This window comes from Erpetoichthys calabaricus, chromosome 12 (genome assembly GCF_900747795.2).
Source record: "Erpetoichthys calabaricus chromosome 12, fErpCal1.3, whole genome shotgun sequence".
Lineage (NCBI taxonomy): Eukaryota > Metazoa > Chordata > Cladistia > Polypteriformes > Polypteridae > Erpetoichthys > Erpetoichthys calabaricus.
In genome coordinates, this window is record NC_041405.2 from 93,265,727 (window position 1) to 93,290,987 (window position 25,261).

Sequence of the window (25,261 nt, forward strand, 5' to 3'; positions counted from 1 at the left end):
AGACTACCTTCTTTCATTTCTCCATGGTTCAGTTCTGAAGTTCACATTCCCATTAGGCACATTCAGTGGTAGACAGGGATGAGCATAGACGTTTTCATTGGTATGCAGTTACATAGCCCCATATGCAGCAACATGTGACACCTTTCTGTCATGGCCAGCATTATGTTTTTCAGCAATTTGTGGCCCACTTCTGTGGGCTTGGATGGGCTAGCCTTCATTCTCCATGTGCATCAATTAACCTTGGGGGACCTCTGATTCTGCTGCTGGTTCACTGGTTTTCCTTCCTTGGACCACTTTTGGTAGGTATTAACCGCTGCATTGTGGGAACATCACACAATCCTGCAGTTTTGGAGATGCTCTGACCCAGTCTTCTAGCAATCTAATCTTGACCCTTGTCAAAGTCACTCAGATCCCTGTGCTTGCCCATTTTTCCTGCTTCTGACACATCACCTTCAAGAACTGACTTTTCACTTGCTGCCTAATATATTCCACCACTTGGCAGGGAACATTGCAAAAAGATGATCTATTTTCACTTCACTTGTCAGTGGTTTTAATGATATGGCTGACCGGTGTACATGTTTGTGGCGTTTATAGTGATAGCTTTGTGTGATACATTTACAAATTTCTTAGTCCTTTTTGTGGTGTGATTGTACATTTATTGACTATGTACAAGTAGAACAGAAGTAAGACAATTCGGTATAGAGATACATGTAAAATTAGGAAATGGAGTTTATTTTTAAAAAAATTGGTTTAAAGTAAGCCAGTTGGTACAGCAGTACTCAAAAGAAGGTTGGAATCTCTGAGGCATACACTTTGAAGCAGGTATTCTTGCTTTCTATGGGAAAGAAATGAAACTCTCTCCTAAAATGCACTTTAGCAAAAGATTAATTTAGATATCTAGTTTTTCATAGTAATAATTTCTTGGAGGTTTCATTTGTGTCTGTGTGTATATATGTATGTATGTATGTGGTAACTTTATGTTAAACTATTAAAGTATTGTTCAAACTGTGTATTGTGAATAACAAAGGCTGCTTTTTTGTATCTTTAAACAACTGATAGTTTATAATTTCTTGGTTATTCATTGTTTTGTCTTAAGGAGGGTTTCCATAGTAGTGAGATGTTTGTTTACAAGTTCCTGCAAGTTTGGGATACCTCTTTGTACCGAACCCAAATACTTAGCCTCTTGAGTTGTGTGTCTGTAGGACAAAAAGCAGGTAAGAAAGCTATTTCTTTATGACTTGCATCTTTGAATATTAATTTGAATAAATATGGAATTGTTTATATTTAACTGGAGTATTAATTACATCACCTTTTCTTTTTTCCTTCAGACTTGATGCAGCCTCTCTATGAACCTTTGACATCCTTGTTCTTTAGCTCCTCTGTATACTTTAAGGTATGTGTTGATTGCATTTTACACTACATAAATACCAAGTATTTTATAAGTTAAATGTTTTATTCTTTTTGCTACAGTTAAAAATTGTGATTACTCATAGCACACTCTATAGCACTCTATATTAGTCATTCAAATTTTAAGAAACAGTAACTTTTGTTTTTTTCCCCATAGTGTAGTTTGTTTGACTGCTTAAACAACTTGTTAGTCAACTGGTTGACTTGGCATTCTGTTTATGCTACTGATGCTGTTGATATGAGTCTTCCTGGTCATTCTCCAATGTGAGTATACAGCATTTCATTATGTCTTATATTTCATTCAGTGCTACTGTTTAATAGAATAGTGGTGCTCATAAAAATCTGAGTTGTCAAGTTTAGTATAACCTCACACAATAAATGATGACGTCTCTGACAATATAGAACAGTCTCAACCACTAGGTGGTGGCAATGTTTTAAAAGTACAAATTCATATGTATTGTAACGTGTACATAATGTGTTGAAATTCTTGTGTGAAATTCTTCTTCAACGGACTATTGATAGCACTATAGTACCATCAAAGAGCAAAGAAAAAAACAACATATTAATAAATGGAACAGTCATGCATTGTGTTTCGGAAAACAAATATATAAGCCATCTAGACAAATCATAGTAAATTTTAATGATGGTTAAACCATTGCATAAGTGTGTGTGTGTTTTGTGGTCAGTCATATAAAATTATTATTTATTTATTTTTTTTTTAAGTTTGAGGACTATAATACTATATGTGTTACTCCCATATCATAATCTTGGATGTTTTAAGGTGTTGATGTATATACAGTCATGCTTAAGTTGTTTTGGAATTAAATAAAATATACAGGAGGTTTTTTAAAGGCTAGAAATTTAATGTGCAAGGCTGATAATGCACTTTGTCAAACACTTTCTAAATCTGTATAGTTTTTAAACTCCATGACTTCCTTGATCATTCTTATATGATTCAATTTTAGGTTTTCATTGTTAGAAGCAGTAAGCCCTAGTGGCAAAGATAATGGCCTGTGTACAGTGGCTCTGTTCAATTCACAAGTCTTATTTAGTGCATGACCTTGACAAATTAATTTAATTTACCAGTGTTCTGGTTGCAAAAATATGTAAACAATTGTTCTTCATATTTATTGATTTCTCCATTACTTTTGATAAAAGCATCCAATGAACAAGTAGCAATAAGGCTCAAAATTACTCATCAAAAGCACACTAAACCAATTTTTACACATTATATGCTTTAGTATAGTTGAAAATATTTTTTAAAATTACTTTTATATTTTAGGTACAAATGTGTTCATTTCTAACATGTAGTTTTTGTATTCATTTTATACTAAGGATATGGAAAAAACAATCTTTCCCTCTCTGTCTAATAGACTATCGAATAGCGAATCTTACAACGGGATTTGATTTGTAATACTTAATTAACGGTTAATTATTTTGTTGAGATACTGCAGGGTGATTTGACAAAAGAGAATGGGTAAAAAATAATTCTAGTCAGCAGCATCCTTGGAGAAAATAGACATCTTGGGGTCCAAGGTTGGTTATAATACAAAGTCCTAGCCAAAGTTAGACATAGGCCAACTGGCCTACCCAATCCCCCAGGCATTCTCCATTATTTATATAAGTTTGCGCTCAAGAGTCAAATAAGACACAATCTGTTAATCCTTGCATTAATTTAATTCCAATGGTCTCAGTATCTCTGTTTCTGCTAGCCACAGCAGAACAAAGAGAATACACACAGAATGATGAGGAGTATCAATAATGGTTCATAATTATTGAAATATTTGTATTTTTGAACAAATAAGATTCAATTAGAACAGCTAATTAGCATCTCTACTCAGGATGTGATACACTAAACTAGTTAGTCTTCAGCATGGATTTAAAGCCAAAGACCAATGGGGCATCTTTTACACATGAAGACGGATCATTGCACATTCGTTGGGACACTGTGGCTAAAGCCTTCATCTCCCACTGTGGTTTTGTTAATCCTTGTACACTCTAGTTTGGATGCATTGGTAAGTTCAGATAGATAAGCAGGACATTTCAAAGCTTCTAATTCAAGCAGTGATTCTTGCAGTAGCATTTTGAATTAGCTGAAAGCTGCATATGGAATGGTTTGAACAGCTTGTTAATGATGCATTGAAGTAGTAAATCCCACTAGAAATGTATGAATTAATTTCTTGGTATCCTCTATATTTAGCAACAATTTTAATATTCCAATATTTGTGTTATACAAAGCAGGTTTTTGATAGTGTTGTAATGTGTGTTTTGAAAGACAGACTGGTGTCAAAGATAACGCTGAGATTGTGTGCCAATTCAAAAATACTAATGTGGCACAGTATTTTTGTGAAGCATGTCCTTCCCTCAATAAATAACATTTTTTAAATAGCTTCTGTAGTATTGAATAATTTCAGAGATACTGTACTTCTTCCAAAATGACTTTAGAAAGTTGTGTTTTGGAAATTCTTATCTTAAATGTTTTGGGTCAAATGTTAATTCCCCTATGTATTGTAGGTCTGATAGAGACCACTTTGAAGGCATCATGAATGAGTAGTGACTTTTAGTAAATATACATTAATTAAGTGCGACACAATTTTGATGATATTTTTTTTATATGTTGGCATGGACATGAATGTAAAGATCACGGACTTCATGTATAACTCCGTGTTTAGAATTCACAATAAAGCATGGCGTATGCACAAAAAAATCCAGCTGCATAAATCTGTGTGTACGCCAACTTCCACATTCTTCTGCTACATAAATACCCGCCAACGTGAAATGTAACGCACGTGCATGCGCCTGACACCCCACCCCAACTCCTCCCAGAATTACGTCTCTTTGAATATGCAAATCAATATAAATAGCCTCTTATGTTTTGTTCTGTGAAAAGACAATTGCAAAAGCACAGGGATAAAAGATATTATTATTTGTTGGTTTATGAAGTGATATAAACCACAAAAGGAAGTTGATTGAGAGACAGGTGGAAAAACTCTGAAGTTCAAGTTCAGAAAGTTGCACATTGCCTGAAATAAAAAAAAAAAAAAAAAGAAGAAGTGGTCAGATATCAAAGTCGTTGTGAAAAGGAGAGTCGTAGACCACCATCTGAGTGTCATATGGAAGCGTATTAGGATACAGAGGAAAGAAAAGCAAAAGAGGGACACAGTGGGGGGAAAAAATAACGTCAACTTTAATCTTAAAATTTCCATTTTAATCACATAGTTTTGTCATTAAAGTAGAACATTATAAACTTCATCTTAAAATTGTTTAATTTACTAGTTTCTCAAATCCCATCGTAACTAAAGTCGCATGTTAAATGCTTTGTATTCTATGTGTTCTGCTATATGGTCTATGTGTGTGAATCACTAACTGCTTCTTAAATAGGCTTTCTCTTATGCCGACAGGACACGGAATACATTACATTCATGATATTGCAGCTCTCTGAACAATTTAAATACTAAGATGTATCCTTGATATCATTTTCATGATGATAGGAATTAAAGCATGTATTAAATACTGGGTCACAGTGGCGCATTGGTAGCGACGGGCTGGCACCCCTTCCAAATAATATTCCTGCCTCCCGCAAGATGCTGCACTGTGCATGACCCTTCACAAAATAATTTATTGCAGCAGTACTGTCTCTTTCAAATCTACTAACCCCAATTCCTGTTTTCTGAGTAACCAATCACCACACAATAAGTTCTTTAATAAATGTCAAGCCATCTTTAAGCTTTGAAATACGATTCTTCAAAATGTTTAAGGAACATTGAAATATCTTTGTAGTACATGTTTAATTATTCCATCCATCCATCCATCCATCCATGGTTGTGTGAGTCCTAGCAAGCATACAGCGTGAGGCAGGAACTATCCCTGAACGGGGCGCCAGCTCATTGTTACTGCTGTGCCACCGTACACGCATGTTATATTAACAGTATACATTATTTAAATTAAGTTAAAAATGTATCTGTATAATGTAATATATATACATATAGAGCTCCAAGAAGATTTTATATGCACTCTCTTCTATTGAATTGAATTCCATTGTCATTGTATGGTACAATGAGATTCAATATGCAAGTCCTCCATAAACTTATTTTCCTATAAAATAATAGGAAATGATTACATCTTGATTACATCTTGCCTGAAGAAGGGGCCTGAGTTGCCTCAAAAGCTTGCATATTGTAATCTTTTTAGTTAGCCAATAAAATGTCATTTTGCTTTACTTTTCTCTATAAAATAATGAAATAACAGTAATAATAATATAATGAAAATATACAATATGACAGCATAAGTACAATATACATACAGTATACGTATGCAGACAGTGAAATGGTTCATAAAGTGGCTCTGGTTCTGCAATATTACAATTGTAGTGCAAATTTACAGTGAGGTAATTGAACTTGTAAATGCGAGCACTTGATGGACTGATTGAATGCGTTAATACTTTGCAAGGTAATGTTTATGGATTGGCAATGTATCAAATTTTTATTCAATATTTAAGAAAAATCATTATGCAAAAGCCAATATCGCAAAGATCAGCACTTTTAATTGATCCTCCACTACTTCTTCAGAGCGTTAAATAAAATTCACAATCTCCAACAGCCCTTTCTAAAGGGATTAGTCCAACTGCAGCCTGCAATGCCTATAAAATCAGTCCTGTAATACCCACAACTCTTTTGTTTTGTAAGGTTGTCTATGTTGACTTTGCCCATGTTATCTGGTGGTGATGGGGGGGGGGGATAGGGGGAATTGAGCAAAAAAATTCATACTGGATATAAAGTGGCCATCTAGACACATGCTGTGTCAGCAATGTGTCCTTTGTGGCAAAATGGGTCTCTGCTAAGCAAGGTGTTCCTAAACATTTTTACTCATCTCAAAAATTGTTTTCCTCTTAAAAGTTATACCATCATTTCTACATTGACTGAAATTTTCATACTAAACAGTAAATTGTTTTTAGGGGTTTATTTGTTCTTTTGACCTTTTTAAATATCAAAGATACCAGAGTTACTGTTGAATTTCTTTTTGAATAGCCTTTTCCATCATAGACATTATGGATATTAGAGAGAGCTTTGTCCTTGTCCTTTGAAGCATTCTTCAGTATGAACCTTTAATCCATATTCCTTTTAATTGCTCACAACTCTTGTAATATAAGGAAATAAAGTAGGTGATCCCAGAATGGAAGGTTTAACTTGGAGTGCCAATATTTCTGCAGGCAAACCTCATGGGTGTTTAGACAAATCAGCTTTCCTCTACCTTCAATTATGAATTATGTAGCTTCCAGCATGACTTCCTTTTGCTGGAAAGCTTATGGTTATGTAATTATTAAAGAACAGCATCACGTTAATTTTTTGTTTTGTTTTTCAGTGTTAATTTTTCTTGCTGAGATGATACTGGGAGTGGGGAATCAATGTTAAAAAAATACTTATGAATGAACAGTATTGTGCTTAGTCTAGCACTAGCAGTTCATGTTTCCAAAGATGATCATTTTCTCTAAACTTATGCTAGACTTGTGATATGTAAAGTACTCGTACTTTGCTCCTAATGTCACTTTTTAAATTGTATAAGTGAAGTTTAAATGGTCTTGGCTGTACTTAATTTAAAATCTGTAGGTATGCAGGCTGCCTGAATTGTTTGTTTTAAAAAATATATATACATGTGTTTTTATTTACAGGAACATGAACCTTTCCGTTGTAGTAAAGTCTATTTCTGAGCTGATTGAGTTTGTGGGTCGCATTGCTACCATTGGACTGCATCTTGAAGGGTATCATACCCTTTTTCTTCATTTTGTACTAAATTTCTATGAAACGGTATGTTTGTTTTGATCTACTTGTATCTTTTTTTTTTTATTATTTGGTGTGTGTTAAAACTTACTAGACTATGCTAGGATAAAATTATGGGTTCACTGATAGTGTTACTATAGCTCACTCAAGAATTTGCTATTTCCTTGTTAGACTGTCTGATTTCCACACCCCCAAACCCCCATTCATAGTCCTGTTTAACATGTGACAGACACGAAAGAGTCTGGAGATGCCGTAGTGAATGTTATGCAGCTTACAACATCATCCAGCATGAGCTGACTGTTAGGTATCGGGATGAAATTCTCAGCCATTGTCAGACCTTACACTGGTACAGTGGGTTCTGGGTTCTTCCTGGTGCAGGACAATACCCAGCCTTATAAGCCAGAGTGTGTAGGCAGTTCCTGGGTGACGAAGGCATTGGTGCCATTGACATCTGCACATTCCCCAGACCTGAATCCAATTGAGAACCTCTGGCACATTATGTATTGGTGCATCCAACACCACCAGTTAGCACTATCGACTGTCCAGGAGTTCACTGATGCCCTGATACAGGTCTGGGAGGAGATCCCCCAGGTCACCATCTGCCATCTCCTCGGGAGCATGCCCAGATGTGATCAGGAGTGTATACAGGCACATGGGGGCTATACACACTACTGTGTCACATTATAAGAGTTGCCATGATGAAATTCACGAGTTGGATCAGCCTGCAACTTCAATTTTTGACTTCAAATTTTGATGTGATGTTGAATCCAGTCCTTCATGGGTTGGTGATTTTGGTTTCTATTGACCGTTATTATATTATTTTGTTTCTCAACAAATTAATATTACTCAGTAAAGATTATCCACATGACTATTTCTTCCATTAAGATCTGATGTTTGATTTAAGTGTTCCCTTAATTTTTTTGAGAAATGTATGTATGTACTCTGTGTGTGTGTGTGTGTGTGTGTGTGTGTGTGTGTGTGTGTGTGTGTGTGTGTGCGTGTGTGTGTGTGCGTGTGTGTGTGTGCGTGTGTGTGTGTGTGTGTGTGTGTGTGTGTGTGTGTGTGTGTGTTTGTTTGTATAATATGCTACACACAGAGTCAGGTCCATAAGTATTTGGACAATGACACAATTTTCATAATTTTGACTCTGTACGCCACCATGATGGATTTGAAATAAAGCAATCATTATGCGGTTAAACTGTAGACTTTCAGCTTTAATATGAGGAGTTTACAAAAAATATTGTATGAGCTTTTTAGGAATTGCAGACATATTTATACATGGTCCCTCATTTTCAGGGGCTCAAAAGTATTTGGACAAACTAACAAAATCATAAATATATTCATTTTCAATATTTGGTTGAAAATCTTTTACAGTCAATGACTGCCTGAAGTCTGGAATCCATGGCTATCTTCAAATGCTTGGCTTCCACCCTAGTGATATTTTGCCTGGCCTTTTCTGCAGCTGTCTTCAGTTGCTGCTTGTTTGCTGGACTTTCTGCTATCAGTTTTGTCTTCAGCAAAAGAAATGTATGTCCAATTGGGTTAAGGTCAGTTGATTGACTTGGCCATTGTACAATCTTCCACTTCTTTGTGTTGAAAAGCACTTAGTTTGCTTTCGCAGTATGTTTTGCTGATTGCCCATCTGTACTGTGAAGTGTTGTCCTATCACTTTTGCATCATTTGACTGAATCTGAGCAGATCATATAGCGCTATACACTTCAGAATTCATCCTGTTACTTCTGCCTGCAGTCATCTTCATTAAACGTTAGTGACCGACTTCCATTGGCAGTCAGGCATGCCCATGCCATAACACTGCCTCTACCATGTTTCATATTATGTAGTATGCCTCAGATCATAAGCTATTCCTTTTTTTTTCTCCATATCTGTGATCTGCTTCTTGCAACTGAGAGGACGTGGTGGATGTTTGCTGACTAGCCAACCAAACACAAGCGTTACCTGGTAGGTAACCACCCAGATAATCAGATTGTGACTCAGACCTAAGAATGGAAAATACATATATATATAGAGAGAAATAATTGCCCCAATATAGTCCTTAATCCCTGAAAATAGCTGTTAAACTGACAGAGAAGTATTTCATTAGAAACAGGTACTTAATTAAAACACACTCGGGTGAAAATGGTTCCATGTTTGCTGATCAGCCATTGACTACCTTATTTGCACTACATTATTAATTGCCTACTAGTTAAGGAAACTAAAGTGAAGAGCATAAATACTCTTAACAAGCAATGTAATTCAAATGGAGTTAAAAAAACCAAGTGATTTCTCTGCATTGAAAACCGTGTTGCAAAATATTCATCTGAATTTTAGAGAAGAGAGATAAGAGTCACACAGTTATTAAATTGAGAACACAGAAAGAGAGCTTTGGGGAGCCTTTTAGTTACATGAGGAGGTCTTTTATCAAGAAGGTTTGACAGTAGATGAACGTAATGGTTTAATTAAAATCTGACGCCCTGCATAACCAGGATTGGACATATATGGTCTAGTCATTGCTTAAAATGTGACCATACCATATTTATGCATGCCTTTACCAATAAATTATGCGATATTCTGCCATCTCAGTCCAACTCCATAATGGAAAACATGAGTTCATGAAAATAATGAATGTGTTATGTAGTATGGCAACATTAAAGAATTGTCTATAAAGATATATTTTAAGGTTTTATATAGCATTCTGAGGTGAGTAGTTCAAGGTACAGTACTTATTTGCCAAGAAGAAACTCCAACTAAATTATTGGGCTGGTTCTCTTAACAGATAATATTGTTATTTATAATATTTATACTTTTAGTTTTGCTGTCTAATTTTTTTTCTCCTCCTTGCATGTCTCATTTATTAGTGTTATTTTACAATTGGGAATCTGCCCAAATAGTTACTTAATGTTGATATATAACAATTGCTCAATGAACTTTGTTGTTGCAGTCCAAATAAACCATTATGCAGGTTTTGTTTTTTTGTATTCACTGTGTATATTCACAATAGTTCTATTTCGCCATAAAAAGAAATTAATTTTAAGAATCCCTCATGATTTGGTATTCTGTTTATTAAGATGTAACATTTGTGTTTCTGGCACTATGCAGTTGTGGTTTGTGAAACAGTTACTTTTCAATATTTTGTTTCTATCCTATAGGTTTGTGATATGTATTTACTTTATGATCTTCCCTTGGTTATAATGCCTCCTGCTGGTGTATTTTACCCAGCTCTCCTGAGCATGGATGCCATCAATTTAAATCAGCTGTGTCATATCATGTACAGGTAATTTTTGCAGTAGTGCAGAATTATATGAGAATAAAGGACAATAGTTGTGTCACTTTCATACCCTTTCAAGATTTTTCTTTGCTTTTTCCAGTATACTGCAGTGTTAGGCTCTATACATTTTGATCAGTAACTGTATTTTATTATACTTTTAAGTAAACAAGGATCATATCATTCTGTGTTGTTTAAGATGACAGTCTTTTTTGTTCGTTGTAGTTTAAACTTAATTTGTTTTGGTGAAGTATTCAACCCATGGGCTTTTGAATAAACCCGATACATTTTTTGGATGTTAAAAGTCCATAGTTGTGGGGCTGATGTTAAAAATGTAAATGACTTGTTTATGAATTGATAGTTATTCACAATCATTCACATTTTCTTCATCTCATTTAGTGCCACTTTCATAATGACTCCATTCCTGAGATAGTAGGCTGTTTCTCGTGAAGAGATGTAGAAACAAGTTTCAAATCCATAGCTTATACAGAAGTTACATTTGCAATCCCATGATGTTAATGGCTGTTAGCCAAAAGTAAACTGTTTGAGTAAAGGTATTTAAATAGTGTTATTTGTCCTCCACAATTTGCAGAATGATATACAGTACCTGTATAAAGCAAAGTGAATGTAGACATTATTGTACAAAAGCTTGGTAGGATTTATCCTTAAGATCCCTTTTGTCCTTTTGGCCTCCAACACCTGCAAATTATGGATCCTAAAATTTAGAGGGACCAAAGCAATGGTTATTTGATTACTTAACATTAGGAAAATAGTAAATAATAAAGGGGTCATTTAAAAACTGAGCTGCTTCTAGTTTTTTTAACTACTGTTTTGACTTTGCAGTTCACTAATTTTATGTGCAGTATACCTGTGCACTATTACTTAAACATACACTGTTCATCCATCCATCCATTTTCCAACCAGCTGAATCCGAACACAGGGTCACGGGGGGTCTGCTGGAGCCAATCCCAGCCAACACAGGGCGCAAAGTAGGGACATACACTGTTCTTGCTAACTTTTTTTTTTTGTGCAGGAAGAATGCAACTTGAATGCAGTCTACCTTTAATGTATCGACTGCGTTGTAACGTAACATAAACCACTACAAAAGCATGAACATTACTGTGGGTGTAACAAATGGCCTTGATTACTAAGTTGAAACTTAACTGTATAGTATTAGTTTAGGATGAAACTAAGTGCTTGAACTAATTTAATAGATTTTTTGTCACTTTTTTGTCGTTGCCTTTCTTCCTGCACATTATTTTATATAAATTATTTTGCTTCATTTTATTTTTATGTATATGTAATAAGGGTGGTAATACACAGTTGCAATGCAATAAAAATTGACAAAATTGCCTTATATTTTAGGCTTGTATACTTCTTATCTAGCTTATTTGACATCAACTCCCCACCCACTCACTCACTCTGAATTTTGAAGTTCCTTATTAAATTTTGTTATTTTTGTTTGGTATTAAAAAGTGTGTTGGATTTTAAAGGCCACATGTTTAACATTAGGAAATATTATAGTGCTCACCATATACAGGGCAAGTGCTACATCACTAGTTGCTTGAATACTGACAGTGAAGCACGTCACCAATACATCCCTATACCACTTCCTGTGTGCATCAAAGGTCTTCATGTGGAATCTTTCCTGATGGACACTCTGTGCATGCAACTATCTTTGCCATCCTGGCATCGTAATCAATGTATTGTATATACTCAATACCAGCAATTTAGGAATATTAAGGAAATTATGGTGTCACAAGTAAATGCCGGCATATGGGTGTAGAAGCAATCAACAGTAACATGTCTTACAAATACTGTAAATAATGTTTCAAGCTCAAGAATGTCCAGTTTATCAGGTATTTCTGCCCATTTCTTCTCCCAGATACTACAGATAATAGGAAACATATCAGGCAGACTACTCTTATCTGTGCACCTAAATTCCAAGTAAGAGCAAGTACTGAGTGAAAATGTAATCCAGTAGGCAGATTGTTAAAATGTAAACTTTTTCTGAAAGGTTTGGGTTTAATTTTCCTTCAGTTAAGTCAGATCAAGTTTATTGTCAATAACATTCTTAACTACATGTTTCCTTGGAACAGCTGGCAAGTCTGTTTTTCTGAATGTATCTTGTATTTTTTCTTGATTTATTGCAAAGTTAATGTGTTAATATTTGTGCTGATGTAATACAATGACAGAATTTTTGAGGTTTCACTTAAGTTAAAAAAAAAACCGAAAAAAAAAAAAAAACGTAATATTTCTTGTCTGAAGTCCTGCACTCAAACTGCGCCTGCAGTAATGGCGTTTTAGGGCAGCAAACAGCCTTGTATGGGATATAAGTCTGTTGCAGATTACACTCAAATGTATACCCCTCCAGTCTGGACTTGTTTAGAACAACCTGACAGTGTGACTCTGCATCTTGTATTGTGATAAGAAATTGGTGTCCCTAGAGAAAACTGACAATAACACAGAAGACATTCTATGCTAGAAATTATTTCTATTGGCTTGCCCCCCCTCTGACCGCCTCCCCATGTGTGGCTTCTGTAAATACTATTTACTGTTGTTTTTGCTGTTGCTGTTTATAGGTACAGAGAGAATCTTGTTGCTGCAAAAAATCCTGAGCTGCAATCTAAGGTAGTTGGAAGTATTTTTTTTTCTAACTACTGTACTTGATCTCAATTTTTTAACATTTTATAAAGTTTACTGTATTTGAATTTTGGAAAAATATAACTTGATATATTAGTTGGATTTTTAAAAGTTATTATGTTTGTGTGGATGTTTTCTTCAGTGTATAATTCAGTGTTTCTGTTTACAACCAACAAAGGTAAAATGTGAAAGGTTTCAAGCATTCATGAAAATGTATCGGATGAAATTTGTTACTTGCTATGAGAAGTCAATTCTGTTAAAATGTAAATGGTTGATTGTAAATATATTGCTGCTCAGTATATATTAATTTTTTCTTTTTTCCTTGCAGAGGCGACTTTACATTAGCAGTGCAACATACAAAGAATGTAATCAGTATGTAGTAACTATGGTAAACTATCTATGGAACTCAAAAGCACATGTAAGCAGTAATACATTGGATACAGGGTTAAATTTTGAAATACTGAAGAAAGCCAACATTACAGATTTTAAGAAGAGATTTAATGTTGTGTATCATCCAGCACTATTTGGATATGCCCTTGACTTTTGTAAAAAGGTATGTAAATGCCCTTCCTTGGTTTTGTTTTCAGAATACTAGAATGTTTTTTTTTTTTTTTTTTTTTTTATCCATACACCATTGTATGTCTGTTAAATAGTGCTGATCAGTGAATTTCACCAAAGTGTTATTTGCAACTAATTTGCTACGTTCGTGTTAGGCCTTGTTCATCAAATTATTTAGATAATTTATCCAGTTTAGAAGGTTTTTTTTTTTTTTTTTTTTTTTATTATAATACCAGTGCCCCATAATGCTTTGCGAGACCAGTGCAACGTCCTCCAAAGCTGTAACAGCCAGAATTGATGGGACCAACCCCCGAATATATAATGCTGATCATTTGCATTACAGACTGCAGAAAGAGTGATCTGTGCTTGTAGCCAAATGTGCAGGTTGATCTTTGAGATCCATGTCAACATAAGAGAAGGAGGCGCGTGCCCTATGTATGCATAATAATTAGCAATGTGGCAAGAGGGAAAATAAACATTGAATGACCCTGACCCAAAACACGGGAGACTCTATGAAATGATAATAATGAAAGGTTTATTACTATTTACAATATGTTTCTATCTTCTTGATAGATGAAAAAGTGCAAAGAATCAGCACAGACAGTTTGGAGAGCTTTCGGCGTGACTTCAAAAAATAGAAAGCCAGTGGTTTCAATCACCCCATGCCACTTTGAATTTTATGCCTTTAAAAGACCTACATATTTGTTTCTGACTTTAGGCTACAATTTCGGCATTTCTGCTTTGTTTTGATTAAATCGTGTCTCTGACTGCATTCTTTCTTCTTTGATATCGCAAAAGCACAGTGGTGCAGTGGTTGGCACTGCTGCTGCACAGCTCAGGTCACCTTTTTGGCCACAAAAATTGGTCCAATATAGTTGCCAGACATATCTGTAACCCTCAGGGTCACTTTAAAGATGACTGCACCTTTATAATTCAGTCAAATCTAGTTCAGTTAGTCCTTCCGCCATTGACTTTAATGCCGTTCGGCAAATATCATAAACATTTCCGTGATTTTGGGGAACTTGCAGCGAAGCGAACTCAGCAATGTTCGCTCATCACTACTGCTAAATAACTGATATTGTGTATCTATTAGTATACTAGTTAAAATTTTATATATACTGGTCATACAGTTTAAGAAATCCGTGAATCAAATTCATTACATTAAATCTATTAAAGGAATGCTACCCTACCCTCAACCAGAAACTATTTATTTATTGACTTATTTAGAGTTACTTACCCCATTTACTTTGTAATGGTGGCTAGTGGTGTGTCTCTCTCCTGTAAATCTTTGGCTTTCATGTTTATATAGAAGCTGATAATACAGGAAGTAAATATTTAACAATGTTTTTTGCTAAAAAAACAAAGATTCATTTTGCATGTTTTTGAGCTAGCCACTTGTTAAAAGACCCCTGGCTTATATGATACGAGTAACATGAGGATTTTTTTTTTTCCTTTTCCCATGTATGTTTTTCTTGTTTGCCATTGTATGGAACTGGTGACCATGGAGTACTGTTACGTGAAACTTCTTTTTTTCTCTCCATTCTGCATGAAAACATGAGAGTATTTTTTTCCCTCAGCCACTACTTAAAAGTACATAGTGCAAGTAGCATAGAATAGAATACATAAATAAATATAAAAATTATAGAATATAATTTTTGGCTAGTGCATTTGTTTGCATTAATTTCCTGTTATAAAAAAAAAAAGAAAAGTCTATGTAATAGGACTATGGACCTCGGATAAAATGCTCTCTATGATTGTGCTAGGAGTTTTACTACTTTTCAAACATTTAAGTATTTACTCCTGTGTTTTATTTTAGATATACATGTTGAACTTCTTAAATGCACACAAACTGTACATTGAAAACCTTCTTGACAGCTGTTTTGAACATACTTTATATTGACTTATTTTCTAAAAACCGCATGCTTTTTTCCTCTTCAGTGTTGGACAAATAAAGGACAATCAAACATAAACTCTATAAAGGTATTCCATTCTTTTTCTTAACAAAAAAACTAAAGTTTCTATGTATGTTAACCTTTATTCTATTAAATTTTCTGTGTATCGAATGTATTTAAAATGTTCATTAACTCCCATTACATGTGGTTGCTTTTGCCATCAAATGTATTATGTTTGTGTGATGTATTTTATCCTTGTTAAACACTGAATCAGACGGTATACTTTTATTTTTTTCTTCTTGCGGTTGATCCTCCAATCTCTGTTTAGTTGCTTAGTAACAGGCTAATAGGCTTTGATGAGAACTCTTTACCTCCATGCAAAGGAGAAATCAAAGTCTTAAGATCAGTATTTATTGATATTCATTCAGCTTAATTTCTAATGCACAAGTTTACGCAAAGAGACTAAATAGCTGGATACAAATTTATAAGTCGATCAAAATTTGTTTATTACAAATGAATAAATTTTGCCTTAACTAAAGTGAAAGTTTTCCCCAGTGAGAAAATATAAATTAAAGGTCCTGTTATACTAGCACTCTAAAGGAGGTTTAGGAGGAGGGATATAAGTTTTACAAAAAAAAAAGATTACATAGCCATGCAGTTTATTTAATTTATTATTTTATATTTACAAAGTGGATAAGACTGTGTCAATTATACTCCTGTTTAGGAGGTTAATATTTTACTTAGGCGGCATCAAGGGGTAATTCCTGACTTATGCTTAGTGATGGCTCCCTATGCCTTGAGATGAGTGAGTTTTCTTAGATATGGCATGATAATTAATTAGGCTGCAGAATACATTTTGACTTGGTTTACTACTTATTTGTTTACTGTAGGTTCCGAATAATACCAATATCGGTTATGTACAGTGATTTGTACTGAATGAAGAACTGGACTATACAACTAGAATTAATAACTAGGCTTATGTTGTAGGAATATCATTGTGACAGATTATACTGTATAGCATTATTGTATCAAAGTGTTTTTATACCTCTTGCATTTGGTTTGCCCTGTTCCCATGGTTGTATTCTAGCATTTTTAGTTGCCTCCTACAGTTCAAAGAGATGTTCACTGGTCATATGTTATACATTTTTACAAGAGCGTGCAATAGTTAGTTGGCATCAGTTGAGGGAGGGGCAATCCCTACTGTAAGGCTTGATTCTAGCATCTCATGGCCTGAACAAAGAAAAGTTATCTGTAGAAAACACAAGTAAAATTGAAAGAGGGAACACATTTTTGAAAAAACATTTGTATTTGTAAATGACTATTCAGTAAAATACGATTTACAGATTTGTTATCTTCATTTTCACATCTACTATAGACAATGTTGATGCTTTTGTCCAGGCGCAATATCCGTATTGCAGTAAAAATGTTCTGCCTATAAGTTAATCCAGTTTACGTTTGTCTGGCCCATTGCTGTGGTTTTACTTTTTCACCACAAAAGTAATAGCTGATTGTTCTTAGTACAGGTTCTTAAAGTCAATGATTTCTGGTGTAGGCAACAAATGTTTACAGAATGAAGTTGTTATCTTAGTAATTAATTAATATAGGACTAAAGGTAAAAACGTGACGAGTTTCACTACAAAATGCTATACATCCATTTTAACCAAATTGAGGATGTTTATTTTATTATGTCTGTATTGATTACATTTAATTTTAAAAATGTAATTTTTCAAAAATATTTTTTGGCAAAACACTTTTTTTTTAAGATGCCATCATATATCTGCATAAGCAGTGAACATTGCTGATACATTTAAAAGTAAAAATATTTCATCTAAGCTCATTTAATAGTAAAGTAAATATAATTGAAAAAGAAAGAAATAACAAAAGCAAGGGGTAACTGGAAAGCAAAAGACAAGTGGCAGCACAAGCAAGATCAAAAATACCTTCAGAGGAGCACAGCAAAGAATGCCAGAAAGACAACATCTAGCAGTTTAAGGCAAAGATAAGCAAAAAGCTTATAAGGCCCTTTTAGAACGTAAATCACTGTTAACAGTACGTTGAACTCTACACAGTGTTAGCCCCAATAAAGACTTCAGTGCACCATACAAATTCTCCAAAATGTTGCCTAATTAGTAATTCTTGGAATTTTTACATAACAGACTTGTGAGGTGCTTAAAGTTACAGTCCATTTAATAAAAAAAAACTGACTATTCACTATAAAATCTATGCATATACAGCATGTTAGACATCATTTACTGCAACCTAACTCTTTTAATCCTTATTTGTTGCCAACAGTGTGCACATACAACCTTGTAAAAAGTGTGTGCCCAAATCATTCCAGTGGCACGAATATACATGTGGAGCAATAGGCAAATGTACATAGAGAGCAAAGATTAAAGGTACAAGTGTATAAATAACTCGGTAAAAGTAATGCCACCAATAGTGCAATCTTATGCTATCCAGTTGGATGTTTGGAAGTTTTTTTTTATTTTCTGAAAGTATATACTGTATAGTGATTTGTGTTTAACGGAAAGTGGAGTCTCTCAAATTCTGAAGTGAAACTGTACATGCTGGATTGTAAGATATGTCCTGTTTTACTAAAATAATTTTTCAGCGTAGCATGTGACTCACTGCACATTTCAGCACCGGTGGTTCTAAAAATTTGAATGTGGAATTTTATGTTCTTAATGGAACTCTTCATATTCTGTGCTTGAAATAGTTAAATAATATTACAATGGTTTAAGATGCTTTTTTTTTTTTTTTCTACAGGGAAAGTACTGGGATTACTATCTGAAATATCTTTACAGTCAAAACTTAAGGGGACTGAAAGAATTTATTGAAAGCAGTGTTTCCAGAAAAGCTGAGAGCACAAGTGATTGATTAAAAGGAGGGCTTCCTTCTTGCATGTTTGAAAAACATGCTAATGTACTGCTATTTATTTGTCTTGTGAATATTTTATTTGTCTCGCATTTGCACATTCTGGTTTCTTTAATAGCAGAGAAAGCTAAAAGACGCTCATGTACATAGTCTGTAAATATGTAATTTCTCCTGTTTATATACTTTCAATTGCAAATAAAAATTTTGATACCTAAGTGTATTTTTATTACATAGTTTTGTTTTGTTGGCTATATAGTAGTGAGATTAAGTTGTTCAGAAATTGAATATGTAAAGTGAGAGTTAAATTCTGTACCAGTCATGAAACGGCAAACAGATGCAAATAATATCTCAAATGGTAAGTTACTTCTCTGACACACTCAGATTCTGGATCAAAAAATAAAATGAAAACATAAATCACTCTTTAGGTCTTTTATTCTCTTTTAGACTATTATGGTAGTTGTATAATCTGAAGGCAGATTTTTTATTTTTATTTTTTTTAATTGATATAAGCAATGAATATTTGCTCTAACCTTGGTATGAAGTCTTATTGCCTGGAAGAACTGGTTATAACACAACCTGAGACATGCACTTCATTTATTTCTAAAATACAAAGTCCCTATCATCTACCAGTAACTTTTCCCATGAAATATTACCAGATATTAGCAGGTACAAGAGACAAATTGTGAAAACTAATTACTTGAAACAGTGCAGAAGTAGAAAAACAATACCTTTTTAAAGTACTTTTGTTTGCCTTTGGTCATTTAGACTCCCTGCTGCTTTTTTTTTTTTGTGGTGTGCCTGATGGTTAAGTGCTCAGTTTCCTTTTTATTACCTTCTTGTTGCCACTGACTTGTTTGATTTGCAAGCATGATCTCATTAGTCATCTATACAGGAAGATCATTTTTGGAAAATTCTCAGAAATTAAGGTTAGGATGTTTGCCAGCCTACAACTTAAAGCAAATACAACCAAACTGCATTTCCTAAGATCTGCAGATGAAAATTGAAATTGTTTTATTTTTAGAGAACACCTAACTCTTGCAAACTTTTCTCTTTAGGTGGATGACAATAATTTTTTACAGCACTTGTGTAACAAATTTAAAATGCAGCTGTTGGTGTACTTATACAAACAGATCACAACATGTAAAATTGCATACTTAGACTGACATATTAGGACCTCCTGTTAATTTCAAAGAATTGTTATGTTACTTTTATTGTTCCTTGCCTCTTAATTAACTTGCTAGCTTGCTGTTATTTTCATCAGGTTTTGTGCAACACTTGACCAGCACTTAGTTAGGTTTATGCCTTCTGAACGTCCTCCCAGGTGGCGCAGTGGTAGTGCTGCTGCTTTGCAATAAGGAGACTGTGGAAGATTGTCGGTTCACTTCCCGGTTCCTCCCTGTATGGATAGTGCTTTGAGTACTGAGAAAAGCACTATATAAATGTAATGAATTATTATTATTAACTTTAAACACAGGTCTGTTGGAGAAGGCTTGTTAGTGGTTTCTTTTAGTTCATGTTTAAAATTCTCCCGTTTTTCACATGAATTTTAATCAGCTTTACATTTATTTATTTATATCTTTAAACTTAAGCTGATCTTGATTCTACGGTATTGTCATTTCAAACAGTCTTCTATTCCCTTGGAATGCCAGTTCATCTCTACTGTACTTCAGTAGAATCATTGACATTTGTTCCAGCTGTAATGTATCTGTTCAATGATGGTGTATGTATTTTACCTTATTACTTTGATTTTTTTTTTCTTTATAAATTGCTTTTCAATGCTGTGCTTTGCAAAGGTTGCCTGGTAAAAAATGAAATGACAATCAATCAATACATTTTGATTACACTTTTTCCCTTAGCTTTTACAGTTTTATAGCTATAATAAAAACAGTTTAACTATGGCTTCATTTATGGTTGACCATAGTAAACTGTATATAGCTAATTTGACTGCACTAGATTTCATTAAACAATACAAATATCCCTTTCAAGAAAATGTAATAAGTAAAACTTCTTTTTAAAGTAAATAAACCTCATTTGGGTGAAAATCATATGGCTGACATTTAATCTTTGTGTAGTTGCATGTAATGCAATGCCTCCTGTGTATTTTCTGAATCTGTGTTTGTTGTTTTCCCAAAGTTTTAATTACCCATTGGGTGGCTTGGTGTTTAGTATTAATGCTTTAGGGTCCAACAGTCCTGGTTTCAAATCCTGGCTGGGTTACTGGAGCTTTCATGTTCTTTATTTCTTTGTTTCTCTTATACAGTATCCCAAAGGGAGTGTTCACTGCAGTAGACACATCTCATTTGGGTTTAGGTCCTGGCCAGTGAAACTGGAAAAAACCCCAGCAACCTATTTACAAAATGAATTATTTTTTTTAAGTTTAAGTTATATAAAATATATTTCTATTTTTGTTTTTTGCAAGTTGAAAGCATGTTATTAGTCCTCACAACTACAATGTAGCAACAATGAATATGCTTTTAAACACATTTAGGTTTTTTTTTCTAATATCTGTTTTGTGAGCCTTGTGGAAATAGTTGTACTCTTTACTTAGTTGGATTAGCACCTTCATTATGGTTTCAAGCATAAATAAGCTAATATACAGTAGATTTCTCTACTGTAAAGTGTAATTTTGTTAAATTCAATAGCATGTTTGGTTCTATAATAAATACAAACGTTGCTTGTTTTTTAGCATAAATTTTTGTGGGTGTGTTTGTGTCTGTGTATGTATGTTTATATATAAATACCCTCTATGTACATATGTTTGTATGTACATATTTTATATAAATAAAATGCACACTTTATACATTCTGTGTGTAATAAGTTTAAGGCCCTTCACCCTGTGGTAAACTATATAATTCACTCAAACTGACCGAAGCAAGACCAGTTATGCTGTCTAATGCCAAGTTTAATCGCACATCGTTCTTGGGGTTTTTCTCAGTTAACCATTAATGCAAGGGCATTTATTACAGTGACATCGCTGTCAAATTTATCCCTGGCAGAGTGTGGATAAATATACTGATTAATTCAGATGCACATTCTGTGCTGTGTTGAATGAATTTTAAAAAGATGACCTCTGTTGAAGTCTAATTGTTTATCTATTCTTGCAGATTATCCATATTATCAAAGTTAAATGGGCTTTTTATATTAACCCTTTTAAATGAATAATTGGAATATGTACTTCATACGTAGAACAGAAAACATTTTATTATATTTGATTTTAAATCACCATTAGAAATGTTTGGTTTACATTTAATCTTTTAAAAGTTGCAACATTATTAAAGAGACAGAATTTATAATCAGTGTCACTTTAATTAAATCTGTGCATGGTGATATTTTAAGTCTTAGATTAAAAAGAAAAAAAATATATATATACAGTATATATAATATTACAGACATCAAAGCCTTGTTTATTGGAACACGATTGTGAACTGAGCAGCCAATAATTATGAGAATCTCTGGTCAATGCTTCAATGTAGGGGGGAAAAAACCTGAGATATCTTTAACTGTGGATATAATGTCTTTTTTTCCTACAATTACATTTTTATTTTGTCTTCTCAATGCTCCTTAGCACTTTGGACAAGCTTCACCAAAGGGAGAAATATGGCACACACACATACATACATACATCTTTCTTATTTATATATATATTTTTTTTGGTTATTCCATTTGATGTACAGTGCAATTGATGTTGATAACAAATTACATATTTTATGTAAAATAGATAAAGCATCATCCCAGCAGTCTGCAAAAACTGTTTTAGATATTTTTATTTCTGTTCTGTTACAAGGCTTAAATACATAGAAATAGATAATGTTGATCATCATAGACGTTCTTCATGGAAGTCACTGTAAAATTTCTAAAGTTTTGTGTCTGAGAGTGACTACAGTGGAACCTCGGTTCACGAACGCCTCGGTACACGTACAACTCGGTTTACGACCAAAAAGTTCGCCAAACTTTTGCCTCGGTTCACAAGCCAGTTTCCCTTTCGGTTTGTGCGAGCCTCCTATTGGATAATTACTGCATGGGCGATTATCTTTCAGCTGGCAACAAGTTATTTAACCCCAACTGGTGCAATGAGTTGCTTCTCATTTCTTAAACAACCATGTCGAAAGACACATCTCGTGGTCGTGGAAAAGATGTTAGTCTGTTTGAGAAGGGTCAAATCATTGGCATGCATTAAGCAGAGAAAACATCTAAGGAGATTGCAGAAACTACTAAAATTGGGTTAAGAACTGTCCAACGCATTATTAAAAACTGGAAGGATAGTGGGGACCCCATCGTCTTCGAGGAAGAAATGTGGCCGGAAAAAAATCCTGAATGATTGTGATCAGCGATCACTTAAATGTTTGGTGAAATCAAATCGAAGAAAAACAACAGTAGAGCTCAGGTCTATGTTTAATAGTGAAAGTAAGAGCATTTCCACACGCACAATGTGAAGGGAACTCAAGGGATTGGGACTGAACAGCTGTGTAGCTGTAAGAAAACCACTAATCAGTGAGGCAAACCGGAAAAAAAGGCTTCAATTTGCTAGGGAGCATAAAGATTGGACTCTGGAGCAATGGAAGAAGGTCATGTGGTCTGATGAGTCCAGATTTACCCTGTTCCAGAGTGATGGGCGCATCAGGGTAAGAAGAGAGGCAGATGAAGTGATGCACCCATCATGCCTAGTGCCTACTGTAGACTGTGATCTTGGTGAAAAATTAATGCAACACTGGAACTAAATCTTGTGACATTGCAGAACCTTATCGAAACAATGCCACAGCGAATGTGTGCCGTAATCAAAGCTAAAGGCGGTCCAGCGAAATATTAGAGTGTGTGACCTTTTTTTTTTTTGGTGGTGACTTTTTTTTGGCCAGGCAGTGTAAAATTTCTGTCTGTAATACAGTATTTCCCCACATTTCACAGTTAAGCATGTATAGTGATAAGAGGTTCTGATACTTGTTAAGAACGAAATCATTGGACTTGGTAAATCCCAGCAGTAAATTAAGGTTAGTCTTTAGAACAGATTCCTTTATTAAGGTGTACTTTTTGCTGTTGATGTTCCCTGCATAATTTTAATATTTTTAATTGTGAAACTCTCATTTACATGTACTGTATTTTCTTAGCAGACACTTATCCAAATTGACTTACAAAAGAGGGCAAAATAATCGAGTAAGCATCAGTCTGGGTGGCTGTTTTGGAGCAATCATTACAAGACAAATTAAGTGCCACAACTGAAGCCCTCAGAACCAAATACAAGCTAATCACAATTTCTAGGTTACATTCACCAATCAAGAGAGTCCTTGAATGCTTCTTAAACGCATTGATGGTGTCAGATGTTTGAAATAGAGGTGGGCCGTTCATTCTACCAGTATGGAGCTATCCATGAAAGCATCTGGATTAAGATTTGACACCGTGCAGAGGTGCCAGTACTGGGTGCCATTCATCAGCAGGCCTGAGTGATTGAGAGGGAGCTTAGGACTTTACAAATGTTTCCATATATTCAGGTGCTTACCTACTGACTTCTCTGTAGACAAGCATCAAGAGATTAAACTTAATATAGACCGCTACAGATAGCCAGTTTAGTGATCTGAAGAGAAGAGTGACATGCCCACCTTGGCTGGTTGATCATGTACTGTTGCATTTCGAATCCTCTGCAATAGCTTGGTGACACATGTCGGTTCTCCTGCCCGCTGAGAGTTGCAGTATTCCAGACATGAAGAGGCCCAATTGTGGACCAGGAGTTGTCCTGCATATTCTGTCAGATATGGTCTGAGGTTTTGGATATTGTATAGAGTGATTCTGCAAATATGAGAGAGACTGTTGCAATGTTGTCCCTGAAAGACAGCTGGTCATCAATCATGACACCTGGGTTGCGTAGTGACTTGGATGGTGTTAACAATAATGAGCAAAGTTGAACAGACGTGGTGCTGAATAGACAGACATGATGGGATATTAAGAACGTTCATCTTTGCCAGGTTGAGCATGGTGTTTCTTCATCTGGGTGGCAATATCAGTGAGACATACAGAGATTCTAACTGAGGCCATGTGGTCCTCTGGATTGAATGATGGGTACAGCTGCAAATCATTGGAATAGCACTGATAAGAAAAAACTGTGGGACACAATGATTAGGCCTGGAGATAAGATATATAGAGAGAGGAGGAGTGGACCCAGCACCAATCTTTGGGGCATCTCCATGCTTGCCTGATGTACCTTTAACATCTCTCCATGCCTGGACATACAGTGGGTTCTGCCCAAGAGGTAGGACTGAAACCACCTGAGGGTAGTCACAGTGATGCTAAGATCAGAGAGGGTGGCAAGAAGGAACCTCTAGTAGGATGAGGATAGACGTCATGGTAGTAGCTATAGTCTTCCTTAATGTTTTGACCGTAAGTAGAGCTGTTCTGGTGGAATAGCCCTTCTTGAAGCCTGACTGATTAGTACCAAGCAGTTGGTAGAAGAAAGGAATAGATTTAGTTAGAGACCATGTCCCAGTGTTTTAGATAGAAATGGGGGAAGAGAGACTGGTCTGTAATTATCTATTTCAGACAAGTCAAGAGTGGGCTTCTTGAAGAGGAGTTATGCTGAGTGGGTGCTGACTTGTACAATTGCTGAAAATAGTGAATGAGAGATGGCCTGGAGAACATGTGAGGTGACTAGACAGGAGGCTGGAAACATTCGAGATAAAGACGAGAATGTTCTGGTGTATTTAGGAGGGAGCAGGCTGGCTGGACATGGTGATGAGAACTGACTGCTGACAGCGATCTATTCCTTAAGGGGGGAAAAAAGGTTGTAAAGTCTGTCTGTCTTAATATGCTATACAAAGAGTTGATTTATAACCAAAATACTACAATTAACATTAAAGAACTTT

General features: G+C 34.9%; 1 protein-coding gene across 1 annotated transcript in view; it reads left to right on the forward strand.

Annotated features, from left to right (window-relative positions):
- cenpi (centromere protein I) overlaps positions 1-18,628 on the forward strand; it is a 50,627-nt gene extending 31,999 nt beyond the window's left edge. Inside the window, exons 12-20 of the mRNA XM_028815912.2 lie at positions 1,097-1,214; positions 1,329-1,393; positions 1,565-1,671; positions 7,076-7,211; positions 10,331-10,455; positions 13,029-13,077; positions 13,418-13,642; positions 15,586-15,627; positions 18,306-18,628. Coding sequence (XP_028671745.2) covers positions 1,097-1,214; positions 1,329-1,393; positions 1,565-1,671; positions 7,076-7,211; positions 10,331-10,455; positions 13,029-13,077; positions 13,418-13,642; positions 15,586-15,627; positions 18,306-18,416 — 978 coding nt within the window. The 3' untranslated portion in view covers positions 18,417-18,628. The remainder of the gene's footprint in view (positions 1-1,096; positions 1,215-1,328; positions 1,394-1,564; positions 1,672-7,075; positions 7,212-10,330; positions 10,456-13,028; positions 13,078-13,417; positions 13,643-15,585; positions 15,628-18,305) is intronic.
- Positions 18,629-25,261: the final 6,633 nt, after the last annotated feature.